The 24,288-nt window shown below is 55.4% G+C and overlaps 1 protein-coding gene across 2 annotated transcripts in view; it reads left to right on the plus strand.

The window, feature by feature from the left end:
* Window positions 1-5,672: 5,672 nt before the first annotated feature.
* The window catches only part of VDR (vitamin D receptor), a 28,876-nt gene continuing 10,260 nt past the window's right edge, over window positions 5,673-24,288 (plus strand). Inside the window, exons 1-4 of one of the 2 annotated variants that reach the window (XM_018069932.2) lie at window positions 5,673-5,740; window positions 8,192-8,258; window positions 19,781-19,858; window positions 21,366-21,516. In XM_018069932.2, the coding sequence (XP_017925421.1) occupies window positions 19,795-19,858; window positions 21,366-21,516 (215 nt within the window). In that variant the 5' untranslated portion in view covers window positions 5,673-5,740; window positions 8,192-8,258; window positions 19,781-19,794. Of the gene's footprint in view, window positions 5,741-8,053; window positions 8,259-19,780; window positions 19,859-21,365; window positions 21,517-24,288 lie in introns of those variants that run through there. The other variant, XM_029958620.1, reaches the window with a different exon arrangement.

Below are 24,288 nucleotides of genomic sequence, written 5' to 3' on the forward strand. Positions count from 1 at the left end.
TGGGACTGACCTGGCCCAGTATTGGGAGGGCTGGCCCCCAGTGTGGAGCCCCCACAGCCCAGTTTGAAGGACCCTGTGCCAGTATGAGCCCTCCCACACCAGTATGGGGACCCCACCCCACCAGTTTGAGGGCACTCCTCCCAGTATGGAGCATCCCCACACCAGTTCCCACTGGGAAAAACTACGGAAAACCCCCAATTCGCCCTGAATTCCCCCAAAACAGCCCCATGGGGTCCCTGCTCTGTGCAGGCAGTGCCTGATCTTTGCTCCATCTCCCTCCTCAACTCTCCTGACATTTTTATTTCCTATTTTTCCCAGGTTTTTGGCTGGCTTTGGGCCACTTCAGCCCAACATCCCCTCCAAATTTGGGGGAAAAATATTCCAGCCAGCCTTTTCCTCCCATCCCTGATGGCTCCAGGAGAGGAACAAATAAACCCCCCCCACCTGGGCCAACATTTCTTTCCTAAATCCTCTCCAGGGGGGTGTTTTCCCACCTCAACAGATGGGAGAACGTCGTGGAAAACTGAATTCCTTCCCCTCATAATCACCCGAACCATCAAAATCAAGTTTCAATGAATGAAATATTTCAATTAAATGTTTCCAGAGGCATCGGAGCTGCTCTCCAATGGAAACTTTTTACGGATCATTTATTCTCTCCTTCCCAAGAGCAAAGTGCCAGGGGAGGGAAGGAATTCCTGGCTCACCTTCCCTGTGGGAATTGGGAGCGCTGTGGGCTCTGGAATGTCGGTGCATCCCAAGGAAGGGGCTGGGGGCAGGATTGCTCCCTTTCCAGAGCTGTTTCCCCCCCTACCCCCCCCCAAAAATCCAGTGGGGATGAGTGGAAAGGGGGGAACAAACATCTACTTGCCCTCCTCTCCCTCCTCCAGTGGGATTGTGCAGCCACTTCCAAGGAAACCTGTTCACCAGGATGGAGCCAGTGCTGGATCATCGCCAGGAGAGCCCTCGGGGGGAGCGGGATGGAGGGTTGTGTTTGGGCTCCCCAAAATGTTGTGTTTGGGCTTTTGGGGGGCTTTCTTTTCCCTTGTTTTTGTGTCCCTCAGGGATACCTGACACCCCCTTCCCCCAGGGCAGGGAGCTGGAGTGGGATCATGGAATCATGGGATCATGGAATCCCAGGCAGGGACACCTCCCACTATCCCAGGGGGATCCAACCCGGCCTTGGACACTTCCAGGGATGGGGCACCCTCTGGAAAATCCATTCCAGGGCCTCCCCATCCTCACAGGGAGAAATTTCTTCCCAAAATCCCACCTAAGTCTCCCCTTTCCCAGCTGGAAGCCCCTCGTCCCATCCCTCCTTGTCCAAAGTCCCTCTTGGAGCCCCCAGGGAAGGAAAACACCCTGGAAAGGTCCTTCCAACCCGAACTGTTCCATGATCTCATGGAAATAAACAGGTGGGAATGCAGGAAAAGCTGCTCTAACCTGAAATAATTGAGGGGAACACCATGGAATCATGGAATGGTTTGAGTTGGAAGGCACCAAAAGCCCACCCCATCCCATCCCTGCCACGGGCAGGGACACCTCCCACCATCCCAGGTGGATCCAGCCTGGCCTTGGACACTTCCAGGGATCCAGGGGCAGCCACAGCTCCTCTGGGAAATCCATTCCAGGGCCTGCCCACCCTCACAGGGAGGAATTCCTTCCCAGTATCCCATCTCTCCCTGCCCTCTGGCACTGGGAAACCATTCCCTGTGTCCTGTCCTTCCATTCCTTGCCCCATGTCCCTCTCCAGCTCTCCTGGAGCCCCTTTTTGGGTGGTTTGGGGAGGTTTTGGTGTGGCTTTGGGGTAATTTTGTTGGGGTTTTGGGGTGATTTTGGGGGTGTTTGGGGGGAAGAATGACCCCCTCCTGCATCCCTGCACAATTCCTGGTTCCTGTGCAGCCACAGGGATGGGAGGGAGAGCAGAGCAGAGCCAGGATCTGGCCCCCATTCCCTTGTGCAAGGTGGATGGAGGGCAGGAGAGCAGCAGGAAAGCTGCTGGAAGCAGCTCCAAGGTCGGGAGAGAGGGAGGAAATCAAACCCCTCACCAGCCACAAGCCTCCCCCATCACTTGGGGCCCAAATTCTGGGCCGTGGGAAAAGGTGGAGTTGGCAACAGGGGAGGCTTTTGTGGGATTGAGGAGCTTTGGGAGACATTTGAACGTTGAAACACAACCCAACAGAGCCAGGACAGGGATGTGCAGCTTCTCCTGGGCCAAGTCACCCCGGTCCCACCCACAGCCCCTCTCCCCACCCTCCCAAAACCACTTCTGCGCCACTAAATTGTCTCTAATGAGCTCCCATTTCTTCCCAGACGTGATTTTCCCTCATTAAACCCATTTGAAAACAGTTGTGAAGCTCTTTAGGCATCACCCCCACGCAAACAGGAGCTGCTGAACCCGCTGCTCGGGGCGGTGATTGCTTTGTGGAGGGGGCTCATTTTCTCCAGGCATTTTGGGTTTAGGGGACACTTGATCAACCCTGGGGCTTTCTGGAAGCATTTCTTGCTGGTTCATTCAGCCCTGCTGGTGGCTGCATCCCAGATTTTGGGGATTTTGAAGGTGGAAAGGGGAAAAACTGCCGAACATCCCAAGTTTTTTAGCCTGGGGGTGCCCAGGTGATGGAGCAGCTTTGGGTTGGGGCTGCAAAACCTGAAGTTGTTCAGCCCAAACCCCCACAAAGTTTGACTCACATCACCAGTAACAGGATTTTGGAGGGTCAGGGGCAGTGTTTGTGATCCCTCTTTGTCCCAGACACCAACAGATCCTGCAGGAGCAGCCAGATCCAGGTGTCCTATGGGTCCTTGGTCCCCAGGGATTTGAAGCCCTGGGCTCTGCGGGGCAACTTGGAGCAGTTGGAGGACTTTGACAGTTGTTTTAAAAAGAACTTCACTCAGCAAAAGGATGTTCCCAGAGCCTTTCACGGGATCAAGACCTTCCAGTCAGACTATCAAACCACCTGGGTGTTGAGCTATTTGGTATCTTAGAGGTGACAACAGCCCAAGCACAGCAGCTACAGGGAAGGATTTTCAGTCACAACATTCACTGTGCAAACCCCAAAAAGTTGATCCAAAACCAGAGACAGTCAGGTTTTTATTCAGAGACCGACTGACAGCTCTGCTCAGGGTTCAACACTTTCACACCAGGATCCAAACTGGATCTTTTGTTGGGGTATCAAACTCAGTACTTCCACTTATGGAGACAGATGAAGAGATGTTGTGTGCATTTATCCTGAATCTTTGTCTTCAGGGAGGACAGTGGGGGGTGAGAGGAACAAAGCACAAACACAAGAAAACAAAATGGCTCTATAAAACAGCCTATGGGGAAAAAAATAGTGCCATGAGTAGAGCTGAGTAACCAGCCCATGCTGAAACTCTGAGCCCGAACAATAAAACCAGCAAATATTAATTGTGTGCATAATATTGATCCTTTCATCCTATAAAATCCTAAAGTCCCTCACAAGCACTAGGCACAGAAATCCATGGAACTCCACCAGAGACCTGCCAGGACCCCCGGTGTGATAAACTGACAAAATGATTGGGGCTAATTAAGAGAAAACAGTGTAAGGTCAATATGACCCGGAGAGAAAAAAGAAAAACAAATTGTAAAACTTAATTGGGCCTCTATAAAGAGATAAAACAAGTTACCTCCCTTGTACCTTGTGTAAGATTTATAGTGAAGGAATTTTGTTTAGTTAGCTAGATAATAGCACCCTTCTTAAAAATTTATAACTTTGTATAGATAACAAGGAAACATCTGCTGAATGTCTGACTTAACCATATGTAATGTTTATGCTTATGTATAATGAATATTCATGAATTAGTTGGAAATAAGTGTAGAACAACTGTCTTTGGGTGTGACAGGCGTTGGGGGTTGTTGAACCCCCTCCCTGATCACCCAGCGTTGAATTTGCTTTTATCATATAATAAATTCTAATTGGAAATCACCCGACTGGGTTTCTATTTCTCACCCCGACTGGGTTTCTATTTCTCACGCCCGGGAACACTCAGGAGCTCTCTCCAGGCTGCCGTCAGAGGGAGGGTCTGCAGGGCACGGGGTCGGACCCCCAAAATGAGAGGAGGGGGCCGAGCCCAGCGGGCAGGAGGGGTGGGTTTGCCAGAGCATTCCTGGGATGGGGGAGACCCCCCCCAGCCCCCCTCGTGCCCCTGAGACCTTCCAATCCTTCCCCACGGACCCCCCGAACGGCCCCGGGGACCCGGAACGGCCCCTCCGGGGGAGCCACGTGCGATCTCCGGCCACGCCCGACAGCCCCATGCGGCGGGGCTCGCGGCGGCGCCAACGTACATGGGTGCTGTGGGCGGGGCGAGGCTGCTGCGCGCTGGATTGGCGGGGCGGGGGCCGGGGAGGCGCGTGGTCGAGGGAGGCGTGGTCAGAGGGGGCGGGGCGAGACCGCGGTCGTCAAAAGGCGGCACGGGAAGGTGGGCGGGGGGCGGCTGAGCGCCGGGAAGCGAAGGTACCGGGGGGGGCACGGGAGAGCTGGTCCCGGGGCGAACCCCGTCGTGCCGGTTTCAGGTCGGCTTGCGTGGCCTCGGGCGGTTCCACGAGGACACGAGGGGCGGGTGTTCTGCTGAACCGGGGGGACCTGGGTGGGTGCGGGTTGCACCGGGACGGCGATATGGGTAAGGGGGCGTGGGTGCCCGTGATCGAGGGCGCGGGACGGCACTCCCGGGTGCGCTGTCTTTCTCCCTCCCGGTTGGAGAGTCCCGGGGCGTGCCCCGAGGTTTGGGGGTCCCGGGGAAGGGGTACGGGGGGTGCGTGGGGCTGCCCCGAGGTTTGGGGGTGCCAGGGAAGTGTTGAGCGTCCCCGGTGAGCTCCGTGTGCTCCCTGGTTTGGGGTCCCACGTGGGCGCGGGGTTCCCGCTGTTCCCCAGCCGGGTTTTGGGGGTCCTGTGTGTGTTTGAGCCCCCCCGGTGCTTCGTGTCAGGGGCTCGGGGGTTCCCGTGTGAGACCCCTCCTGCTCACTGCCTCCCTCGGCTGATGCTCCCAGGCTGTTAGGGCTTTCCCTGCCAAAGGGGGTCCCCATGAGGGTTTGGGGGTGTCTCCTGTCCTCTCAGCCTCTCTGTGGCTTTCCGGGGGTGGATCCTGGTTATTGGGTCCCAGAGGTGTCCGGGCTCAGACTCTGACCACCTTTGCTGGGCCCAGAATGAAAGGGTTCACCCTGGAATTTGGGGTGCCGACTGGGGTGGGGGTGAGTGTGGTTGGGGTGCTTTCCTCTCCCCCCTAAATTCTGGCTGGCTTTACCCTTTCCGGGCTGGCTGGTGATTCCCTCTGGGGTTGGGGTGAGGATGGGGATGAACTGGACCCAGTCACACCCCCCACGTTGGTGTGAACCCCCATTTCCCCCTCTGAGCCCCTTCCTGAGCTTCACCACGTCATGGGAAGCCACCCCTGTCCCCCTCCCCACGTCCCCTCCCTGTGTGTCCCCTTTTTGGGGGGCTTTGAAGCTTGTGAATTCCCTGGGTGCTGTTGGGGTGTTAACTGGTGGCTTAGGGTTTCCAGCCTGTTCCTTACCTGCTCTCTGACTCAGAGAAGTGCCTGCTTAATGATCAGCTTTCAATGCATGTTAAAATTAACCTCCCAATTCAGTACTTTTTGGGGCAGATTGGGGGGGCTGAGACCCCACAGTGGCACTGATTGTACTCTGTTTGTAATTCCCCAGTGACTTTCCATCCGTTGGAGGTGGGACTGCCTGGAGCAGTGAGTTCCCAGCACAAAGAAGACAAAGGTATGGGGTGGGGGGGTCTTCCTGAAGCTCCTACATGAGGACCTGGGGATCCTTCCCTGGGTCAGGACTGAGCCCCCCAACCTTTGGGGAGCTGTGGGGGGCTGGTGAAGAGCAGGTAGAGTGGCTGTTTTCTGGGCTGAGCTGCTCCTTCCTCTCGGTTTCCTCCTCCCACCCCCCCTTTTTTTCGTTTGAGCCCTTCAGCAGTAAAAGTTTCTTCAGAAAGTGGTTTTCAGGAGAAGCAGCGTTTTTGTGGCGTGTCCTCCTCCCACAGAGCCTGGGCAGTGACTCATCTTCCTCCGAGCCCTGGGTTAAAGGAGCACCAGCCATGTCGGGGACACGTGTGTCTCCTCTCAGGGGAGACAGACAGACAGACAGACAGACACCTCAGTGTCCTGTTCCTCTTCCTCGGTGCTTCCTCTGCGGTGCTCTGGGCTCTTGAGGGGCCTCTGTGATGGTTGGGAGGAATTTTTAACCTGCTCTGGGGGGGAAGGAAGTCGAGGCTGTAATTACTCATTTGAATAAAACCTCTTCTGCCTTCCCTGAAGATGTTAAAACAGAGTTAAACCAGGCCTGGGTGGGGGGTTAAAACCAAGTTCAGTTGGGTCTTCTTGTTGTGCTCGTGGAAGTGGGTTTATCTGGGGGGAGAGAGGGGGAAAAGAAAGTGCCAGGCTGAGGTGGGGCAGCTCTGTGCTGGCATGGCACGGCTTGGCCAGCCACCCCTGTGGCACCAGGGACCCGAGGAAGAGGAGAGAGGAAGGCCTGGCAGGTGCAGGAAGTGTCTGTCCTGCCTGCCCGGGGTCTCCCAGCGTGTGAACAGATCACTTGGGGGACCTCCCAGCGGACAAAGGCACAAAAAAGAGGTTTTTCACCAGGCAAAGGATGTGCCTCGGGTCAGTTGGGTGTTTGTTTTCCCCCCCATCCCACTTAAAATGAAATAACTGGATAATCCAGCCTCTTCCTCCCTTTAATAACTAACCCTGGGGAGGTGCTGCCCCTCGCTCTCCGTGGGCAGAGGTGCCCTCAGCAGTAATTTTTAACCTCCTGTGGCTGAGCCAAAGCAGAGCCAGCCCGGCCCAAACCTTCTATGGCTTGGGGAGAGGAAATGCTGGAATGGAAGGAAAAATCCCAGTTAAAGGGGGTCTGTCTGAGGGGAAAGGTGACACATCTTCACCTGCTTGTGTTGAGGGAGCAAACATGGGATGCTTGTCCCTCCACTGTCGAGGAGAGGCAGTGGTGTGGACTCACAGCAATTTTGTAAAGCTTGGGATTAAAATATGACACACACACTCTCCAAAAAAAAATGAGAGAAATGCAAATGCAGACACTGCTTAAAATGAATATTTTGGCCTACAATTGACTGCTGAGCATTAAGGTGTTAGTTCTGTGTATAAATTAATGTATTTATTAATATAATTAATAAGTTGATATAAAGTATTTATTAATAAATTAATATAAATTTATTTATCAATATAATTAATCGATTTATATAAATTCATTTATTAATATAAATCATAAATTAATATTCACTCCCAGAAATAAATTAATATAAACGAATAAATTAATGTGCTGATTCTGTGTATAAAATAATATATTTATTGATATAACTGATAAATTAATAAAATATTTATTAGTATAATTAATACATTAATATAGATTTATTGATTATAATTACTAAATTAATATAAGGTCGTAAGAATAATATAAAATAATATAAATAGATACTTTAATATAGATTTATTAATATAATTACTAAATTAATATGAGGTCATAAGAATAATATAAAATAATATAAATTAATAAATTAATGTGTTAATTCTGCGTATAAATAATGTGTAAATCCCTGTGGGGAGAATCCCTCTGGTTTGGGCTTTTTGAGTTGTATTTTGGCTCTGGAGGGACAACGGGAGGCCCAGCTGAAAACGGACTTGGAGAAGCTCCTTGTCACAGGTCCCTTCTAGCTGAGCTGTCCTATCTAAACATGAAAACTCCCTTTTTTTTTGGACAGGAGCCGTGTGCTGGTGCCTGGGGGGCAGCCCCAGCTCCTGCTGCCGGGGCTGGTGGAGGGAATGGTTCAAACCAAGGTGTGAGGGGAGCAAAAGTCCGGGGAGATGGGGAAGGTGTTGACCCTGAGGCTTTAAAGTGGAGCTTCTCGGGGGTGACCTGAGGAAGGAGAAGCCGTGGCTGGGGGGAATGGGCCAGGAGAGCTCAGAGTGGGGCAACAGGGCGTTCCCAGCACCCCTGACCAGCTTCCAGCTCCATCTCCAGCTGCTGACTCAGCTGCTCCTCAGGTACAGCTCCCTTATCTGGGCTGGTTAACGGCGCTATCAGCACAAACCTCGCCTTGTGCCAGCCGGGCTTTGCCTCTAATTCATGGAAACGGGGTGTAAAAGTGATGAAAAGCAGTACTTGGGACCTTTATCTGTCCCTCTGAAGCCGTTTCCTCATTGCCAGGAATCCATGGTGTCTGCCCAGGCCCTGCTGACGTGACTCCTGAGCTCTGCGGGTCACCGGGACGCCGGTGAGTGACTGTCCCGTGCTGGGAGTCCTCGTGCCTTCCTGCCCTTTCTCCCGAGGAGCTTTTGCTGCTTTCCCTCCCGAGGGTTCCCACACCAGAGCCCCTGTTCTCCCGTGCCTTTTCACCCTGTCTGGGAATGCCATCCCGCTCCCGGCTCCCGTGCAGGTGCTGCCCCGATTTCTCAATGCCAGGCTGCCCCCCACGCCAGCTCCTGCTTCCTCAGTGCTCCCACTGCTCCTCCCTGCTTGGGCAAGGAGCCTCCCACGATGGGCCAGCACGAGGCAAGGAGGGGGGTGATGGTTTCCTCGCCCACCTGGTGCCACCTCGGGTGGGTTCCCCGCCCACCAGGTGAGGGACGGGGGCTCTGGGGGGGTCTCTTAACCCTTCTGTGCCCTCCCCGGGGCTGGTGCTGACAGGGAGGGTTCCTCAGAAATGCTCCTGCTGGGGAGGCAGATAAGCTGCAGTCGGGTCTATATTTAGACTTGCTTAGTTCTGCGGAACGTGCCGTGTCCTTGAGCTCACCTGGGCGTCCCCAGAGGGGACAGCGAGTCCTGGCTGCCACGTGGGAAACACCAGCTGGGGAGCGCCTGCCTCCTTCCACGTGCCCCTTGTGCCCCCTTGGCCTGGAGGTTTGGTTCAGCTCAGGGTTATTTGTCGCCAGGTAAAGAGATTTTTGTTGTTGTTTCCGTAGCCCGGCTTAGGCTGAGTGTGAAGTTGCTGCCCAGTTCCCAGTCCTGAGCTTAAATCTCTGGTTTGGGAGCTCTTCCCTGAGGAGGAGAGCCCTCCTCAACACAGTTCTCCTGGTGTGTTGCTTTCCTTCCCTGTTTTCTCCTGGCACTGTGGTGCAGGCAGCTCCTGTCCCCACCTCTGCCTGTGCTCCAAGGAGAGTCCACCCCTTTCTGAGGTTCTGCACTGCCTGCTTGGACACTCAGGGAGTTCCATGGCCTGGTCAGTGTTGGACAGAGGAGGAGAAACCTGGGTTTGTGTTCTGCTGCTGCCCGGGGTGGCCTCTAGCACCGTCCTCCTTGTTGCACATAAAGGACAGGGCACAAAAATCGGTGTTTTGGCCCCGTTTGATGCTTGAACTATGAACTCTCAGGGTGGGCCTGGGGTCTCTTGCACACCCAGGGGCTCCTGTGGTGCCAGAAATGCTTCCTGCTGCTCATTTCACCTGTCACAGGTGGTGGAACTTCAAACCACTGAAGTCTCTTGTGACAAAGTGTCTGTGGCTGGTGGTGTGACCTCGGGTGCACAAACTTATGGGAGAGGATGGGAGGTGAGATCTGAGGGATTTGGGTGCCCAAATCCAGGGGTGATGCGAGACCCACTGGTAGGAAGGGGTGAGCAGCTCAGGGCTGGTGCTTTGCAGCCTCCTCTGCTCGCAGCCCCCTGAGTCAGAGCACGGAAAACACCTTTTCTGTGTCTTCCTGCAGCCCAGGCTGAGCACTGTGTGCTCCAGGGCTGGAGTGGGGTTGCTCCAGGGCTGGAGTGGGATTGCTCCAGCTCACTCCTGGCCAGGAGAAAAGCAGAATTACCCAGCAATTTCTCGGGAGAGAGGAACGACTTTAAACCCTGTGCTCACCCACTCGCTTCCTCAAGCAGCAGGAAAATTGCCAGGGAAGGAACAGGGCAGGGCATGGCTCTGCCTCGCTGTCACATGCCCTGCCTGGGCCCAGCTCCCCATTTACCTGTCAGCTTGTCCAGACAGGTGGGAGAAGCAGAGACCTGGGAGCCAACTCCTCTTTGTCCAATTCCTGGGACAGGGAATTGCCCTCCTGCCCTGGGAGAGCAGCCCAGGGGCTCAGCAGGGCTCAGCCTGGGCAATCTGGCCCTTCTTTGGGGTCCCTGATCTGCAATAACAGGGCTGTGGTTCTGCCCCAAAACCTCAAGGAAAAGCAGCAATTAATGGGAAGGTTTAACACTCACTGGGATTGTTTTACCTTCCACCTCCCTGGTGAGGGGTGACACAGGGATGTCCTCTTGGTTTGGTCTGACTTCTGGGTTTTCTCCTTGCTCTTTTTTTTTTTTTTTTCCCCTCCTTCTGTCTCAGGGGCTCTCTGTTAATCCCTGGCTGCTGCATTTCTAGTTGTCCTTTAATCAGCTGATAAAGATCTGCTGGAAAATCGCTGCTGGTGGCTCTTAAGGAGGCTGGAATTGCTTGGGAAGGCTTGGGCTGGAGGGAGGTGTTGTTGGGGGGAAAGGTGGGAGGCAGAAAGCAAAGAATTAATGCAAGTAATGAATGAGAGGGTGTCACTGCACCGAGCTGAGCTCCCAGAGCTTGTGCCCAAGGCAGGGATTGTCTCTGAGGAGCTGGGAGTTCATCTCATCCCTGGGGATGTTCACTTGTAGCTCCACACGTGCAAATACTCCTGGCTCTGGGATAACCTTGGAGATGACATGACTCGGGAGGGGGGGGAGGGTGTTTTCCTCCTAAATTGGGAATATCCCACTGTGAGGCTCCTGCTCTGTCTCTTCAGTGAAAGTAGGTCCTGGATACACTGATTTTTGAGTCCAACCTTGCCCAAAATCTGCTCATGGTGTAACTTCCCACTGGAACACAGGGGTGAGACTTCCAGTCCTGTCGTGCCGGATTTTGGGAGCTGATTTTTTTTTTCCCCCCTCAATAAGAGTCTTGCAATGCCACTTCTTGTTTGCTGTAGTGCCAAATTCCTGAGAAATCTGTTGGTGGGGAAGCCTCCTGCCTTTATCTAGGCCTTGCAACAAGGGCTGGTCAAGGCTTGTGTGTCTGTGGTGTTGGTTTAGGGTGAGTAATCCATCACAAATCAACCCCTCTCCGTCTCTTCCTGCTGCTCCAACTGCAGCTTTCTCCATGTCAGGATTTCCCCACCCTCATAAATAAAATGTCTTACAACTAATTAAGAAATAACTGAGTGGAAACGCTGTAGCTGGAGCGGCCAAATAGATGCAAGGGACTTAAAAAAGTGATTTGTGCTCTTTGATGAGGTGGGTTTGAGAGTAGCTTGGACACCCTGCAGCAAACATCTCCCCACAGTCTGCTCCCAGCACGGCTCAGCCAAAGCCACCAGGGCTCTGTTTCTGGGAATGTTGTCCCTCTATCACCTGGAATCCTCGTAAATGGGTTTATTGTGTCAAAGGCCACTGGAGCAGGTCGGCAGCCTCAGAAGGGCCCTATCTCTCAGCCTCTCGTTGATCTTTCCCACGTCCGTCGGGACTTTGTGAGTCCCAAGACCTTGAATCCTGGACTCTGGGCTGGTTCCTTGCACAGAGAGGAGCTGGAATGTCCTGAGTTGAGAGGGGAACCACGAGGATCATCCAGTCCAGCTCTGACCCCAAAAGCCCACTGGGTGTTTCCCAGACCCTCCTCGAGCTCTGGCAGCCTTGGTGCTGTGCCCACTGCCCTGGGGAGCCTCTTCAGTGCCCACCCACCCTCTGGGGGAAGAACCTTCCCCTAAAATCCAACCTCACCCTGCCCTGGCACAGCTTCACGTGGTTCCCTTGGGTCCTGTCGCTGCAATTTCAGATAGTCCTGACATCCAGGTGCTGCTGGAGAGAACCTGGCCTGGCTTAACACGTGCTTTAGGCAAGGTTTAAATTCCCCTCCTCAGCCAAGTCCCAGTTTCTCTCCCAAACCTGGGGCACACCTTCAGATTGCTGTTTCTAGGGCGGCTTCTGTAGCATTTTGCAGCTTAATCAGCTGGAGTTTTCCCCTCCCACCTCCAGCAAAAAGCCCAGGGTGGGCTGGAGGTGCTGAATGAACTGGTTTCAGTGTCCAGGTTGCTGGGGGTTGTGTGCTCCTGGCGTGGTTTCCTCTCTGGAGGGCGACAGAGCGAGAACCTGTTTGCAAATATTTCGAAACAGGGGAGAAGCTCTGAAGGAGTGTGGTATTTCCCACATGTAGGGACAGCTCCTTTCTGTCGGCCTTTCCTGGATTTTTTGGAATAGGAGAGGAAAGGGCTCCTTGGGTGCCCTTACCTTGGAACTGGTGATTGGGAAACAGAAACACAGGTGAAGCCTGGGAGCGATTTGGAGCCAGAGGAGGGGACAGTGGAAACCTGGGAAGGGCTCAGGTGACCCCAAATGTCACAGGGGGGGCATCTGTGGAAACAGTTGCTGCTCTGGCTTCGTTGGGGCAGAGTTTTCCCTCTGCCCTGTCCTTGCAGTGCCCTGCAATTAGCTGGGTGCAGTGGTGGTGTTCCTGGGAGGCAGAACGACGGGGATATCAGCCTGGGAATCGTGTTGACTAAGCTAAAGGTGGAGTTTCCATTTGGAAATATTGGCTTGGAGCAATAACTCCTGGTGATAAGAAGTGAAAATGAGGGAGGGGGGGACAGCTCTCACGTGCTGCTCCTGTCTGCAGCTAAAATTGAAGGGGTGGGAGAGGCAGAGACAGCAGAGGAGTTGTCAGATCCTGCACACAGCAGCTGGTGGGGGTTTGGTGCAGATGCTGGAAAAGCCCCTGTGCCCAGCCAGCTCTGCCATCCCTCCTGATCGCTGTCCTGGAGCCCTCTGAGTTCAGGCACAGACCCTGCACGTGGAATTCCTGGTCTTTAAGTTCCAATTCAACCTCAGTGGGTGAAGGCAGCTCTGGCTGTGGCTGCAGGGAGCAGGGACGTGCTGGGAAATGAGCGTCCACTGCATCCACGTGAGCAACAAACAGAGCAGCAGCTCCTCCTGAAGTGCCTTTGGTAGCTCCAGACTTGCTTTTCGTTTTCTCTGGGATGTTTTTTTGTTGGTAGGTCCCAGAAGCAGCTTAGTCAGGGCCCTGTGGGTGAGGCTCAGGCTGAGCTGCCCCAGCCTGTGGGAAGTCATAAAACATGGAAAAAACCCCTCAGGGGGACAAACTCTTTCTGTACTTTGTCCCTCCTTCTCTCCTGAGCTAATGAACACTCAGGGCAGGGTCAGTGCTGGCTGAGAGCATGAGCAGTGTCTCCCAGAGCAGCTCTCGGGGAGCTCTCTGCAGCCCCCCCTTCCTGCTCCAGAAACGCAAAATTGTACATATTAAGGCTTAATATCAAATATTAAGGCTGGAAAAGCCCTCTGAGATCATTGAGTCCACCTGTTCCCCCACCACTGGCTGTGTCCCCAGGTGCCACATCCATGGGGTGGTGACACTTCCAGGGGTGGTGACCCCACCACTGCCCTGGGCCAGCCGTGCCAGGGCCTGGGACCTGCTGTGGCTTCGTAGGGATGGGAATTGGGGTGCCTGGTGAGGTTGGTTCCCCTAAATCCGGGCAGGGCACCCTGCAGGCTGCCTTGGTGAGTGACAGGGGGGCTGGATGGGGCCGGATCCTTCCCGTGAACCGGCGCTTGTGCCCCTGGAAACCTCAAAGCTGGATCGTCCCCTTCCAGCAGCCGCTCCAGCCCTGGGTCACGGGGACACACGGACACCAGTGCAACGGGCTGTTGGCCCAGAGTGTGGAACTCTGGCTGTAAATGCAGCTCTGCTGAGCTAGTCCAGCCTAACATCTCCCAGCTGCCTTTCTCCCTAAACCACAAACACAGGCAGCAGCTTCCGAGTGGAAGGGAACCAGCCACGGCTTTCATGACCAACATCCTCCCGCGGCTGCTCAGGAAATGAGGCACCCGTGGCCTTCCCCAGGGATCCCTGGCTACTTTTTAGGCTGTTGTTCAGCCTTAATGCATTGGGAAAGGGTGGTTGTGTGTCCGTGGCTCATGGACTGGGAAGCATGGGGCTTCTTGCCTCGATGGAAAGACTGTGGGGTTGCAGGCAGGGATCTTTGCTGGGAGAGTCCCTGAAAAAGCAGGAACCTGTGTGGTTAGTTGGGGTTTCCTCCCCCAGGGTGTGTTCAGTGGGGTGGTGGGCTGTGCCCTGTCCCATTTGAGGCACAGGGGGGTGTCAATCCAATGGTTAAATTTGATTTGTGTGCAGTGCCAGCCCCAGGGGGACGGCTGGAATGGAGAGGGTAATGGGGTCTGTGGAGCCCAAATCCCATGGCTGGCCTCATCCAACACCTGGGACCCCCATCCCTCCTGTGCCTGACCTCGGCTTTGCCAGGGCTGGGAGCTCACGAGCTGCCAGGCTGGTTTTTCCCCCTGCTGTGCCCGTCCCGGGGTGCCCTGGCACGGGCACGTTTGATCTGCCCTGCTCTTTGCTCCATCGCTTGGCAAACCTTCACCCTTCCCTCTCCTGCTTCTCCTGGCTTTACCTCTGGAGCAGCAGAACGTGGAAGGTTGAAATGCAGCAGCCCCTTCGCTCCATGGGGGTGTCAAGGGGCAGTTTCAGGGCCTTGTTCGTGGTCAGGGATTGTTTGGGAGCTGGTTCCAAAGGACCATCCCAGAATATCCAGAACTGGAAGGGGCCCCCACAAGGATCATCGAGTCCAACTCCTGGCTTGCACAGAACAGCCCCCAAATCCCACCCTGTGCCTGAGAGCACTGTCCAAATGCTCCCTGAGCTCTGGCAGCCCTGAGGCCGTGACCGCTGCCCTGGGGACCCTGTTCCGTGCCCAACGTGGATGTTCCTCCCCACTCTGGGTGAAGAACCTTTTCCTAATATCCAACCCAACCCAGCTTTGTGTCATTTCCCCTGCAGAGGGGGGTTCACACAGGGAGGAAGAGCCCCCAGTCAGGAGCTCTACTGAAAAACCCACTCAGGAAACCCAAAATCCTGACGGAGCCCACGGTGACTCCACGCCGGAGGATGCTCCACCCTTCCCAGGGCTGGTTTCTCCCCAGTTCCCATGCTGTGGTGCCCACAGGCCCCTCACCAGCGTTGGAACTGGCCGTGTTTCAGGCTGGCTCTTGTCTCCTGGGCTGTGTTTGCTCCCCAGGGCAGGGCCAGGGGTCTGTGGGCGCTCCTGCTATGCCGCAACTGAGACTTCCCTGGGTTGGTGCTCTTATCGGTGCCAGTGGCCTCTGCTCGGGCTGGGGTGTGCCAGTCTTGCTCATCCTGCTTGGCAAAAGGTCTCGAGACCTGCCCCAGTGTCTGCAAGCTCTTGCATCAAGTTGGTCCAGGGAGGATGTGTGTGCACGGATGAGGCTCGCGGGGCGGAATGAGGGCAGAGCCCGAGCCGGGCTGGGGCTGAATTTCCCCTTTCCCTCTTCCCATGGCCAGCCAAAACCAGCCCCAACACAGCGAAGATGCGCCAAGGGAAGCTCTGCCAGCCCCCTGTCAGCGTTGCTGCCGCGTGAAAAGTTGCTTTCATTTATTTGTTGAAGGGCAGTTTGACAAAGGACGCGTCGCTCCGGTAAAAAATCCCCTGTCACAGCAATCCAGCCAGGGTGCCAGTGGGGCCTCCCGTGGCTCACAGGTCCGGGGGGCTCGAGGAGCGAGGGCTCTGTCTGATTTCTGTGGTTGGAGTGACAAATGTGGTGCCAGCGAGGAGTCAGGTTGGAGGCAGTTTTGAAGCGGTGCCCGAGCCGTAATCTGGAAATCTGTTTACTTCATTCCTTCCAGTCGGGGCAACAGCACTTGCAAATATTTTCTGCTTTTTACCTGCACACGTAAGGGGTTTGTTGCCTAATTGGGACGTGAGATCTTACAGAGATCTTTCGCCAGTGTGGCAGAGAAGGGCTTGTAAAGGGTTTGTAAAGGGTTTGTAAAGGGCTTGTAAAGGGCCGGGTGGTTTTTCCGCCCGGCAAAGGCGCCGAGGGTTTGCCCCGTGACGCTCGTCCCACCCAGCCCTCGTGTCCCTGCCATGCCCCAGCTCCCTTGGCCCCTCTCCCAGGTCGTTGAACAGGCTTTTCCCATCCAGGTTGGATGGAATTTGTGCCTGGACTCCAGCCCTCAGCTCCTGTCTTGGAGGGGGAGCAGCACATCCACCTGCCCCGCGTGTGTTTGCTGGGGGACGAGTCCCTGCGCCTTTGGATGGGGGAGGCTGGGTGTGTTTGCAGGGTCTGCAGCCCCTGCAAGGTCTCCTGGTGGCTCTGACACCTCTTGGAGAGTAGTTTGGGTAGGGAGGGACCTTAAAGACCACCCAGTCCCACCCCCCTGCCATGGGCAGGGGGCAACTTCCACTAGACCAGGTTGCTTCAACCTGGCCTTGAACGCTCCCAGGGATGGGGCTTCCTCTGAGAAATCCATCCCATCCCCTCACCATCCTCACAGGGAGGATTTTCTTCCTAATATCTCATCTAAACCAGCTCGTGGAATCACGGAGTGGGTTGGGTTGGGAGGGACCTTAAAGATCATCCTGTTCCAAACCCTTCCACTATCCCAGGGGGCTCCAGTCTGTCCTTGGACTCTTCCAGGGATTGGGCAGCCACAGCTTCTCTGGGCAACCTGTGCCAGGGCCTCCCCACCCTCCCAGGGAGGAATTTCTTCCCAATATCTAATCATCTGTGCAGAAATATCTAATCATCTGTACAGAAATATCCAATCACCCTTTACAAAGGAGTCAGGAAGGGTGGCATCGCTGCGTCGATGATCCTGGAAACCCAAACCTGGCTATTTGGGGACTGTCCCTCTCTTCCCTTCTGGTTTCCCAGACTCTGGAGGTGGCAGTGAGGGGGCCCTGTGCTGCTGGGGGGTCTCAGAGGGCTCAGAGCACACCTTGCTCTGTCTGCTCTGCTGTTTGATCTTCGCTGCCGGGGGCTGTGGCTGCTCCAGCGGCTGCTCCTTTCTAACCACATTACTGGGAGCACTGGTGGCTGTAATCAGGTTCAGTGTGTCCCCAGGCTCACTCATTCCCACCCCACAGAACATTTAGGGAGCCCCCAAGTGCTTGATTCCTCCCAGGGAATGAGATTAGCTCCCGTTCCTCCGAGAGGGATTTTTTTTTTTTCTCTTTAAGTCTTTCCGACCTTCCTGAAAGTGATGTTTGTGGCTCCTTTGGTCCTCACACTGGGGCAGGCTGGCAGTGTCTGGGCTCCCTGGGGGTGGGAATTGTCACCTTTCCATGCCTGTGTGGATGTGCCTGGCACGGAGCAGCCTCTGCCCGTGGTCTGGGGGCGTGAGGGGAGGGTTTCACCCCTAATCAAATCCACGGGGGAAGGGGTGGCATGAGCTGACTTGCGTCAGGGAACGAAAACCTGCCGGTCCCGTGGCACCACCAGCCCTTGCCAGGTCTTGCCCGGCTCCCGGGAAGCTGCAGCCACTCCAGGTCTTGCAGGGGAAAAAAAAAAGTGTTTCTTCCAGCCTAGGAGCGGAGGTGAGGGGTGACACGAGGGATGTGGCAACCCGGGGAGCTTCCCCTGCACAGGCTGGTGCTGAGCTGCTCTGGGAGCTCCCACTTCCCAGAAAGCTGTCAGTCCGCTGCCCAATAAATCTCACGGAAAGCAGCTCAATAACAGGGCTCTGGGGAGCTCCAGAAGGAAATGGTTTAATTGTCTTTTTTAAGGGGGAAAAGGCTTCCTCGAGTGCCGCAGCTGCGTCTTATGAATGGGTCCATTTGGACTCCGAAAAAAGCTTTTTCTTTTTGTTTGTTTGGCTTTTTTTTTTTTGCTTAAATTCGTTGCCAGAGGCGCTGAGAGGCTGAGGAGCATCGTGTTGTTTTGGCTGCGTGGTGTTAATTGAGTGTGAGCCGGGGGAGCACAAAACCCTCCCTGGGAGCGAGCGGCCTCTCCCGCAGAGCCCGCGGCAGCACATGGGGAGGCTTTCCTGGAATTTCACAGCGTTTACTGGGATTTCACGGGCTTCACTGGGATTTCACGGGCTTTACTGGGATTTCACGGGCTTTACTGGGATTTCAGCCCCCAGCCTGGTCCTTCCAGCCCCGTGTGGGGCTTCGCTGGGGCGACAACGGGGCGGCTGCGACTTCGCTCGCAGCAGCCCCGAAACTGGTTTGGCCTCTCTGGTGCTGCTGGGAAGAGCTGAGCCCTTCGAACACTTAATTATTCTGCTTCAATTCCAAGAAGTGAAGGCTTAAATGTCAGGTTTAATGACTGAGCAACCTTTCCTGGGGGTGGAGGGAAACTCCCCTGTCTCTCCTCCCGCGCTCTGACGTCACTTCCATCCCGGGGCTGAGCAACATTTCCCAAGAAGCTGGAGATGGTCGAAGCAGCCCCATCATCCATGTGGGAATTGCATTTGGCACAGAGCTGGGACTCTCCAGCGAGCATCACCACCAAACCACCTGCTGCTTTTTCACCCCAGAGCTGGAGGAAGCAAGAGGTGTGACGAGGCAGGGGGACACCTGAGAGGGGGTCTGTCTTTTCCTGGGAGCTTTCTTCAGGCAGCACCAACCACCAGGACCCCTCTCTGAAGGTGCCAGCACCACTGGCCGTGCCAGTCTTCAGGAGAGGAAACTCCAACCTCCTGGAGCAGCTCTGGGAGCATCTCCAGGTGCTGCAGGGCTGTGGAGCCTTTGGGCTCTGTGTGGCAGCTCTGCTCTCCCCTGGCAAGGCCCAAGAGGACTCCAGGCTTCCCTGGGTTGAGCAAGAGCTTTGCAGTGAGATTTTAGTTGTAGGATCGTCCTCTTTTTTCCCCCTCAACTCATTTTTGCTCCAGACTCACTATCTGGAGTTGCTGAGTGACTGATAAAGGGTGTTTAACATAGGGCAAGTCCAGCACCAGCCAAAGCCTTTTGAAAGCAGCTGAGATGGAGCGAGGCAGCAGCTGCCTCAGCCCCTGTGGAGACAACATTCAGCCAGGCTTTAAACCAGAAAAAAAAGAGGTTTTCTGGGTGCTATCAGCGTGGAGAGATGCTCTGCATGGCCAAGGGAGCAGGTTCCCATCCAGGTGCTCAGCAGGTGTTTTCCCAAGGTGTCTCTTGGCCCTGTCCTCCAGCACAGCACTCGGGGGACACACAAAACCCCTCAGCTGAGGCTGGTGTGATGAGCTGCCTGCCCACTGGATGTGGGTTTCTCCCCTTGCCTTGGCCCTGCGTTGTGGCACCATCATCCTTTGGGTCTCTGAGCTCGTGCTGGACATGGGGGTGACCCGAGGGAACGAACCAACCCATTGCCTGGTGTGAGAACAGGTCACCCCCAGCTCGAGGGGGAGCTCAGGGAAGGTAAAGCACCTTGAGAAAAGCTTTTTCCTGCCTCTGTCCCAGCCTTCTTGGCACCCTGGGAAAAATGGGTTGTTTCAGCGTGGTGATTCCCAGAGCTGCTGAAAGAACAAAATTATGTGGAAAGGGAGGCAAAACCTTCCCCTTGGGGTGCCCAGGTGATTCCACAGGCTTTGAGTGGGCATGGAATAAGGACCTGTGTTTGCAGCAGCCACCCAGCTCTGCCTCCCCTCGAGCCCCCCGCGCTCAGCAAGCTGGATTGTGAGATTTAAATCGATAGGAAATTATTACTGAAGGTAAAGGAACACCTCTGGAGCACCTCTCGCTCTCCTCTCCCCTTCCTGTGCCCCTTTGTTCTCCGCCGTGTTCCTCGGGCTCCCGTGGCAACCCCAGCACGCAGAGAGGGTGGCCTGGAGCTGGGATATCTCCTCCCGGATCTGGGCTGAGGAGGTGGTGTGGGAACCAGACAAGTGGTACCTGAGCTGGCAGGATTATCTGGGAGATCACCCCACCCCGGGCACGGTGCTCCGAGGGGCCGGAGCGGGACCGGGGCACACTCAGACACTCCTTGAGTCACCGACCTCGGGAAGGTCTGGGGCTGGCTCAGCTCGTGTCCTGTCTGCCTTTTTTTAGGTGTGGGTGGCTCCATGTCCCAGCTCCAGAGCTCCTGGGACGTGCAGCAGCGGAGCATGGCGTATTTTCCAGATCCAGGTACGGGATGTTCTCCTCGGGGTTGGGTCTGTCTTTTCCTGGGAGCTTCCTCCAGGCAGCACCGACCACCAGGACCCCTCTCTGAAGGTGCCAGCACCACTGGCCATACCAGTCTTCAGGGGAGGAAACTCCAACCTCCTGGGGTTGCTTTGGGAGCATCTCCAGGTGCTGCAGGGCTGTGGAGCCTTTGGGCTCTGTGTGGCAGCTCTGCTCTCCCCTGGCAAGGCCCAAGAGGACTCCAGGCTTCCCTGGGTCGAGCAAGAGCTTTGCAGTGAGACTTTAATTGTAGGATCGTCTTCTTTTTTTCCCCCTCAACTCATTTTTGCTCCAGACTCACTGTCTGGAGTTACTGAGTGACTGATAAAGGGTATTTTACACAGGACAAGTCCAGCTCTAGCCAAAGCCTTTTGAAAGCAGCTGAGATGCAGGGAGGCAGCAGCTGCCTCAGCCCCTGTGGAGACAACATTCAACCAGGCTTTAAACAAAAAAAAAAGCTTGCATGATGCTCCTGAATCAGCTCAAAATTTCTCATCCCGAGATGCACAGAGGGGACAACTCTGTCCTCTATGAGGGGGAACTGAGGCACAGGAGCTGCTGGGAGCTCCCAGGGTGAGCTGAGCTGCACCCACAGCCTCGGTGTGACCTTTGCCAAGATACAGCACCAGGAAAACTTTACAGCCTTTATTTTCCTGGTGCTTTTAGGTACTCAGTGTTCCTAATAGACAGATTTCTGCCAGCGGATATCACAAACCAGGGAGAGTCTTTTAAAAGCTCTATTTAATTCTCATTCCAGCGATCTGCCCTGGGAGCACTATTTCCTCCCACCCTCATTTACAGCCCTGTGAGGGATTTTTTTTTATAAAAAAAAAACAATCTTCATTTTGAGTCATGTTCAGGTTATTTTCTCACTTACGGGAGCTGGTGCCGCTTCCTGTCAGAGCACGAGGGAAATTCTCTGCTGCATCTGTGTCACCTCCTGCCCTGGGGTTTTAGGGCCAGTTCTGCTCCCCCCCAAGGCTTTCTGGAGGAAAAGGGGCAAAGGAGACCCTCAGGGTGTGGGGTGAGCTGTAGGAGCTCTCCCACAAAGGGCTGTGAGTGTGTTCTGTGGGGTGTGGGGAGGGGGATCAGCCCTGGTTTTAGGGGGGACACCTCCAGGCAAGGCAGTGGGCACAGCACTGAGCCTACCAGAGCTCCAGGAACATTTGGATGATCCTCTGGGGCACAGGGTGGGGATTTGGGGTGTCCTGCACAGGGCTGAGGTGCTCCTTGTGGGTCCCTCCCAGCTCAGCACACCCTGTGATCCCGTGAGACCCGGCTTGGTGGTGGTGGGAGCCCCTGGAGCCAGAGGGGACACGAGTTGGGGACGCGAGTTCCTCCCGCCGAAGCCAAGGCGAGGGGGTAAAAAACCCCAAACCCCCAAAAATCCTTTATTTGCATCTAACTGGCTTTTCGTATCGCTGTGATAACAGCTTGACAAAATAAACCCCTGGCTTTGATCCCTCTCCAGACATGGAGCCCGGGGCTGCCAGCACGTCCCTGCCCGACCCCGCCGGCGACGGCGACCGGAACGTGCCGCGGATCTGCGGCGTCTGCGGGGACAGGGCCACCGGCTTCCACTTCAATGCCATGACCTGCGAGGGCTGCAAGGGCTTCTTCAGGTGAGAGGAACCAGCAATGAGGCGCTGGAAAGCGGTGCCAGGGCCTGGGGGGGCCTGGGGGTGCCCCGGCAGCCGGGAGGGCCAAGCGTGTCCTGCCTGGGGGGGCATTGCCAGGTGAGGGAGGGGATTGTCCTGCTCTGCACCTGCCACGTTGGGGTGTTTGGGGCACCAGAATGTAAGATTTTAAGTCGTTAGAGAGCGTCCAAAGGAGGCCATAAGGGTGGGGAAGGGCCCTGAGGGGAGGGGCTGAGGGCAGTCGGTGTGTTCAGCTGGAGAAGAGGAGGCAGCATTTTGGTGAAGGCTCAGTTTGACCCCTGTCCCAGCGATGCTCCAGGACTGACCCATCCTCTTGGCAGTCCAGGGCACTTGCATCAAGTGAGAGAATGACTAATTGCTGGTGAAATGAAAGCACCTGATGATGATGATGATGATGACGTGGGATGGGCTGGGAAGGGCCTTGCTCAAGTGTTCTGCACCAGCAAGGCCCGGTTTACACCTTTGAGCTGGGCTCTTGCAGGGCTTGAACTTCTGCAGCAAAGCCATGACTCCTCCTCTGGCAGGAATTTGGGGGTTTTCACAGACCACAGTTTTCCGTGACCTGTTCTCAGCCACGGTGGCTCTGAAGTCACCAGCCAGGTCACCACGACATTTCCCCCAATTCCTGCTGCTAAACTCTTCTTTCAGGTGCTCTCCCCTGCTCTGCTCTGCTCTCCCTGCCACCTTCCCCATCCCTGTGGTGACAACAGGCTGGCTTTTGGCCCCTGGAATGGCCAGTGCCCCTTTCCTGAGCGTGACATGGCTCTTGTACTGCCCCCAAGCCCCATCTCTGTTGTCACACTCCTGGAATCGTGCAGGACCCTCACCTGGGACAGTATTTCTGAGCAGACACCATTGTGTGCCAAGCTCTCCTCCCTAGCCAGCCCTTCATGCCCCCAATCAAAGCCTTTATTTTCAATTTAAGGCTCTTGCTACTCTTTAATCTTGCTTTCCAGGCACGCTCTCCCCAAGCCAGGTCTTGGTGTGTTCCCCTCTTGTTTACACTGGCATCTTTACACGCCTTTTTCAACCCCTGAATTAATTAATTCTTGCTGCTGCCACAGCATTGAAGTGATTTCTGCTGCTGGGAGAGCCTGGGCACTAAAACTGCCCCAGGGAAGCTGTGCCTCCCTTTGCTGCCTCGGGGTTTATAACACACTGCATCCACTCACTGGTTTTCAACTCCCAGCTCGTGGATCTTTGAGAAAAACCTCTGCCCTGGTATCGATTTCTGGGCACTCCCAGGGCTGGAAGAGGGTGAGCAGCTGGGAATATCGTGGGAATATTGAACCCAGGGGCTGTCTCCCAGCTTTTGCTGGGTGAACTCTGGCTGTGAGGTGACTCTCCCCCTCCCTGGGCCGGGCTGGGACCGGTCCTGCCGTGCCTGGAGCCTCGTGTGGGTGGTGGAGGGACAGGACCTGAGCCTTGGCTCGTGGGGGTGGCAGCAGAACTGCTGCAGGACCCCCCTGGTGGCTCTCACCTCCCTTGGGGACATACCTGGGACACGGTTTCCCCCTGCTCAAAGTCCCCCAGGAGGTCCTGGGTTTAATGACCCCGTTAATTAGGACTTTATTGGCACCTCCAGGCCCACGTAGCCCTGGGCACAAACAGGCTGTCAGCTCTGCTGGCTTCAAAGTCCAGTTGACTGATGATGCCAAGGGCAACAGGGACCTTTTATTGGGCTCTGCTGTTTGCTCAGGAGCTCTGAAGCAGCACCTGAGCCAGAGGGATTTATTCCACGGCCCCTTGGCTCAGGCTTCCGTGGCTTCCCTGGTTCCTCCTGCAGGTTTTCCCCACTTTCTGCCCCCCAGGTGGGCATCCTGAGAGCTCCAGGGAGTTCCCCTCACCGAGGGGTGACCTTGGGAGTTCTGTCCCCATCTCCCACCCCCAGGAGCAGCCCCCACAACCTCGGAGCTCTGCCAACCCCTCGGCCCCGGGCGAGCTGGCTCCCACCCTGGGGCTGGCGTGGAGCAGGGAGGGAGCCTCGTTATTTTTAGCAGCCTTGGGATTCTTAAATGAGCCTCGAAATGGCCGGTTCTGGAGCTTTATAAAAACACACACGGGAGCCAGACGTCGTGAGCTCCCGCTGTGGGTCCGGCTGCCCCTCCCCAGCCCTGCTGGTGTCACTGGGGGCCCCTGGGAGCCACCAGCTTGGACCTTGGAGGGGCAGCAAAGCAGCTCCTGTGCCCTGGGCTCGCCTAAACTGCAATTTTCATTCCAAACCCATAATGTTGGCTTGCCCTTGGACGCGGGACGTCTTTCCCTGCCCGAGGGCCTCGTGTTTCTCCGGCTTGTTTGTGCATTCCCCAGCCTTGCCCTGGGCTGTGGGGGAAAAGATGAGCTGCCTGCTGGCCCCAGAGGCTCATAAACACAAGTTATTTCACTCAAAGTGGGTGATTTTTGGGGCGTTCAGCTCCAAATCCTGACTTGCCCTCAAGCTGAGCCGTGTTTGTCCCCGTTCTTGGGGCAGCAGATGTCCTGCTGATCTTGGAAAAAGGGGAAACCCCGGGGAAAAGCTGAAGTTTGCCAAATTGAGAGCCAGTGGCTGGGTGAAACAGGGATTTCGTGGCATGAGGTGAGTCAGGGAGGGCTCTGCCAGCCCCCTCTCCTCTATTAATTTTCCTACAAGCGTTTATTCATGTCAGGTAAAGGGAGAGCAAAGCTTCTTTGTTGGCATCTCCCTTTCTAAAATAGCCTCTAATTACATGCTGCTGGCTCTGCAGCCCGAGGACATAT

This window comes from Manacus vitellinus, unplaced genomic scaffold, assembly GCF_001715985.3.
Source record: "Manacus vitellinus isolate BGI_N305 unplaced genomic scaffold, ASM171598v3 scaffold_160_pilon, whole genome shotgun sequence".
Lineage (NCBI taxonomy): Eukaryota > Metazoa > Chordata > Aves > Passeriformes > Pipridae > Manacus > Manacus vitellinus.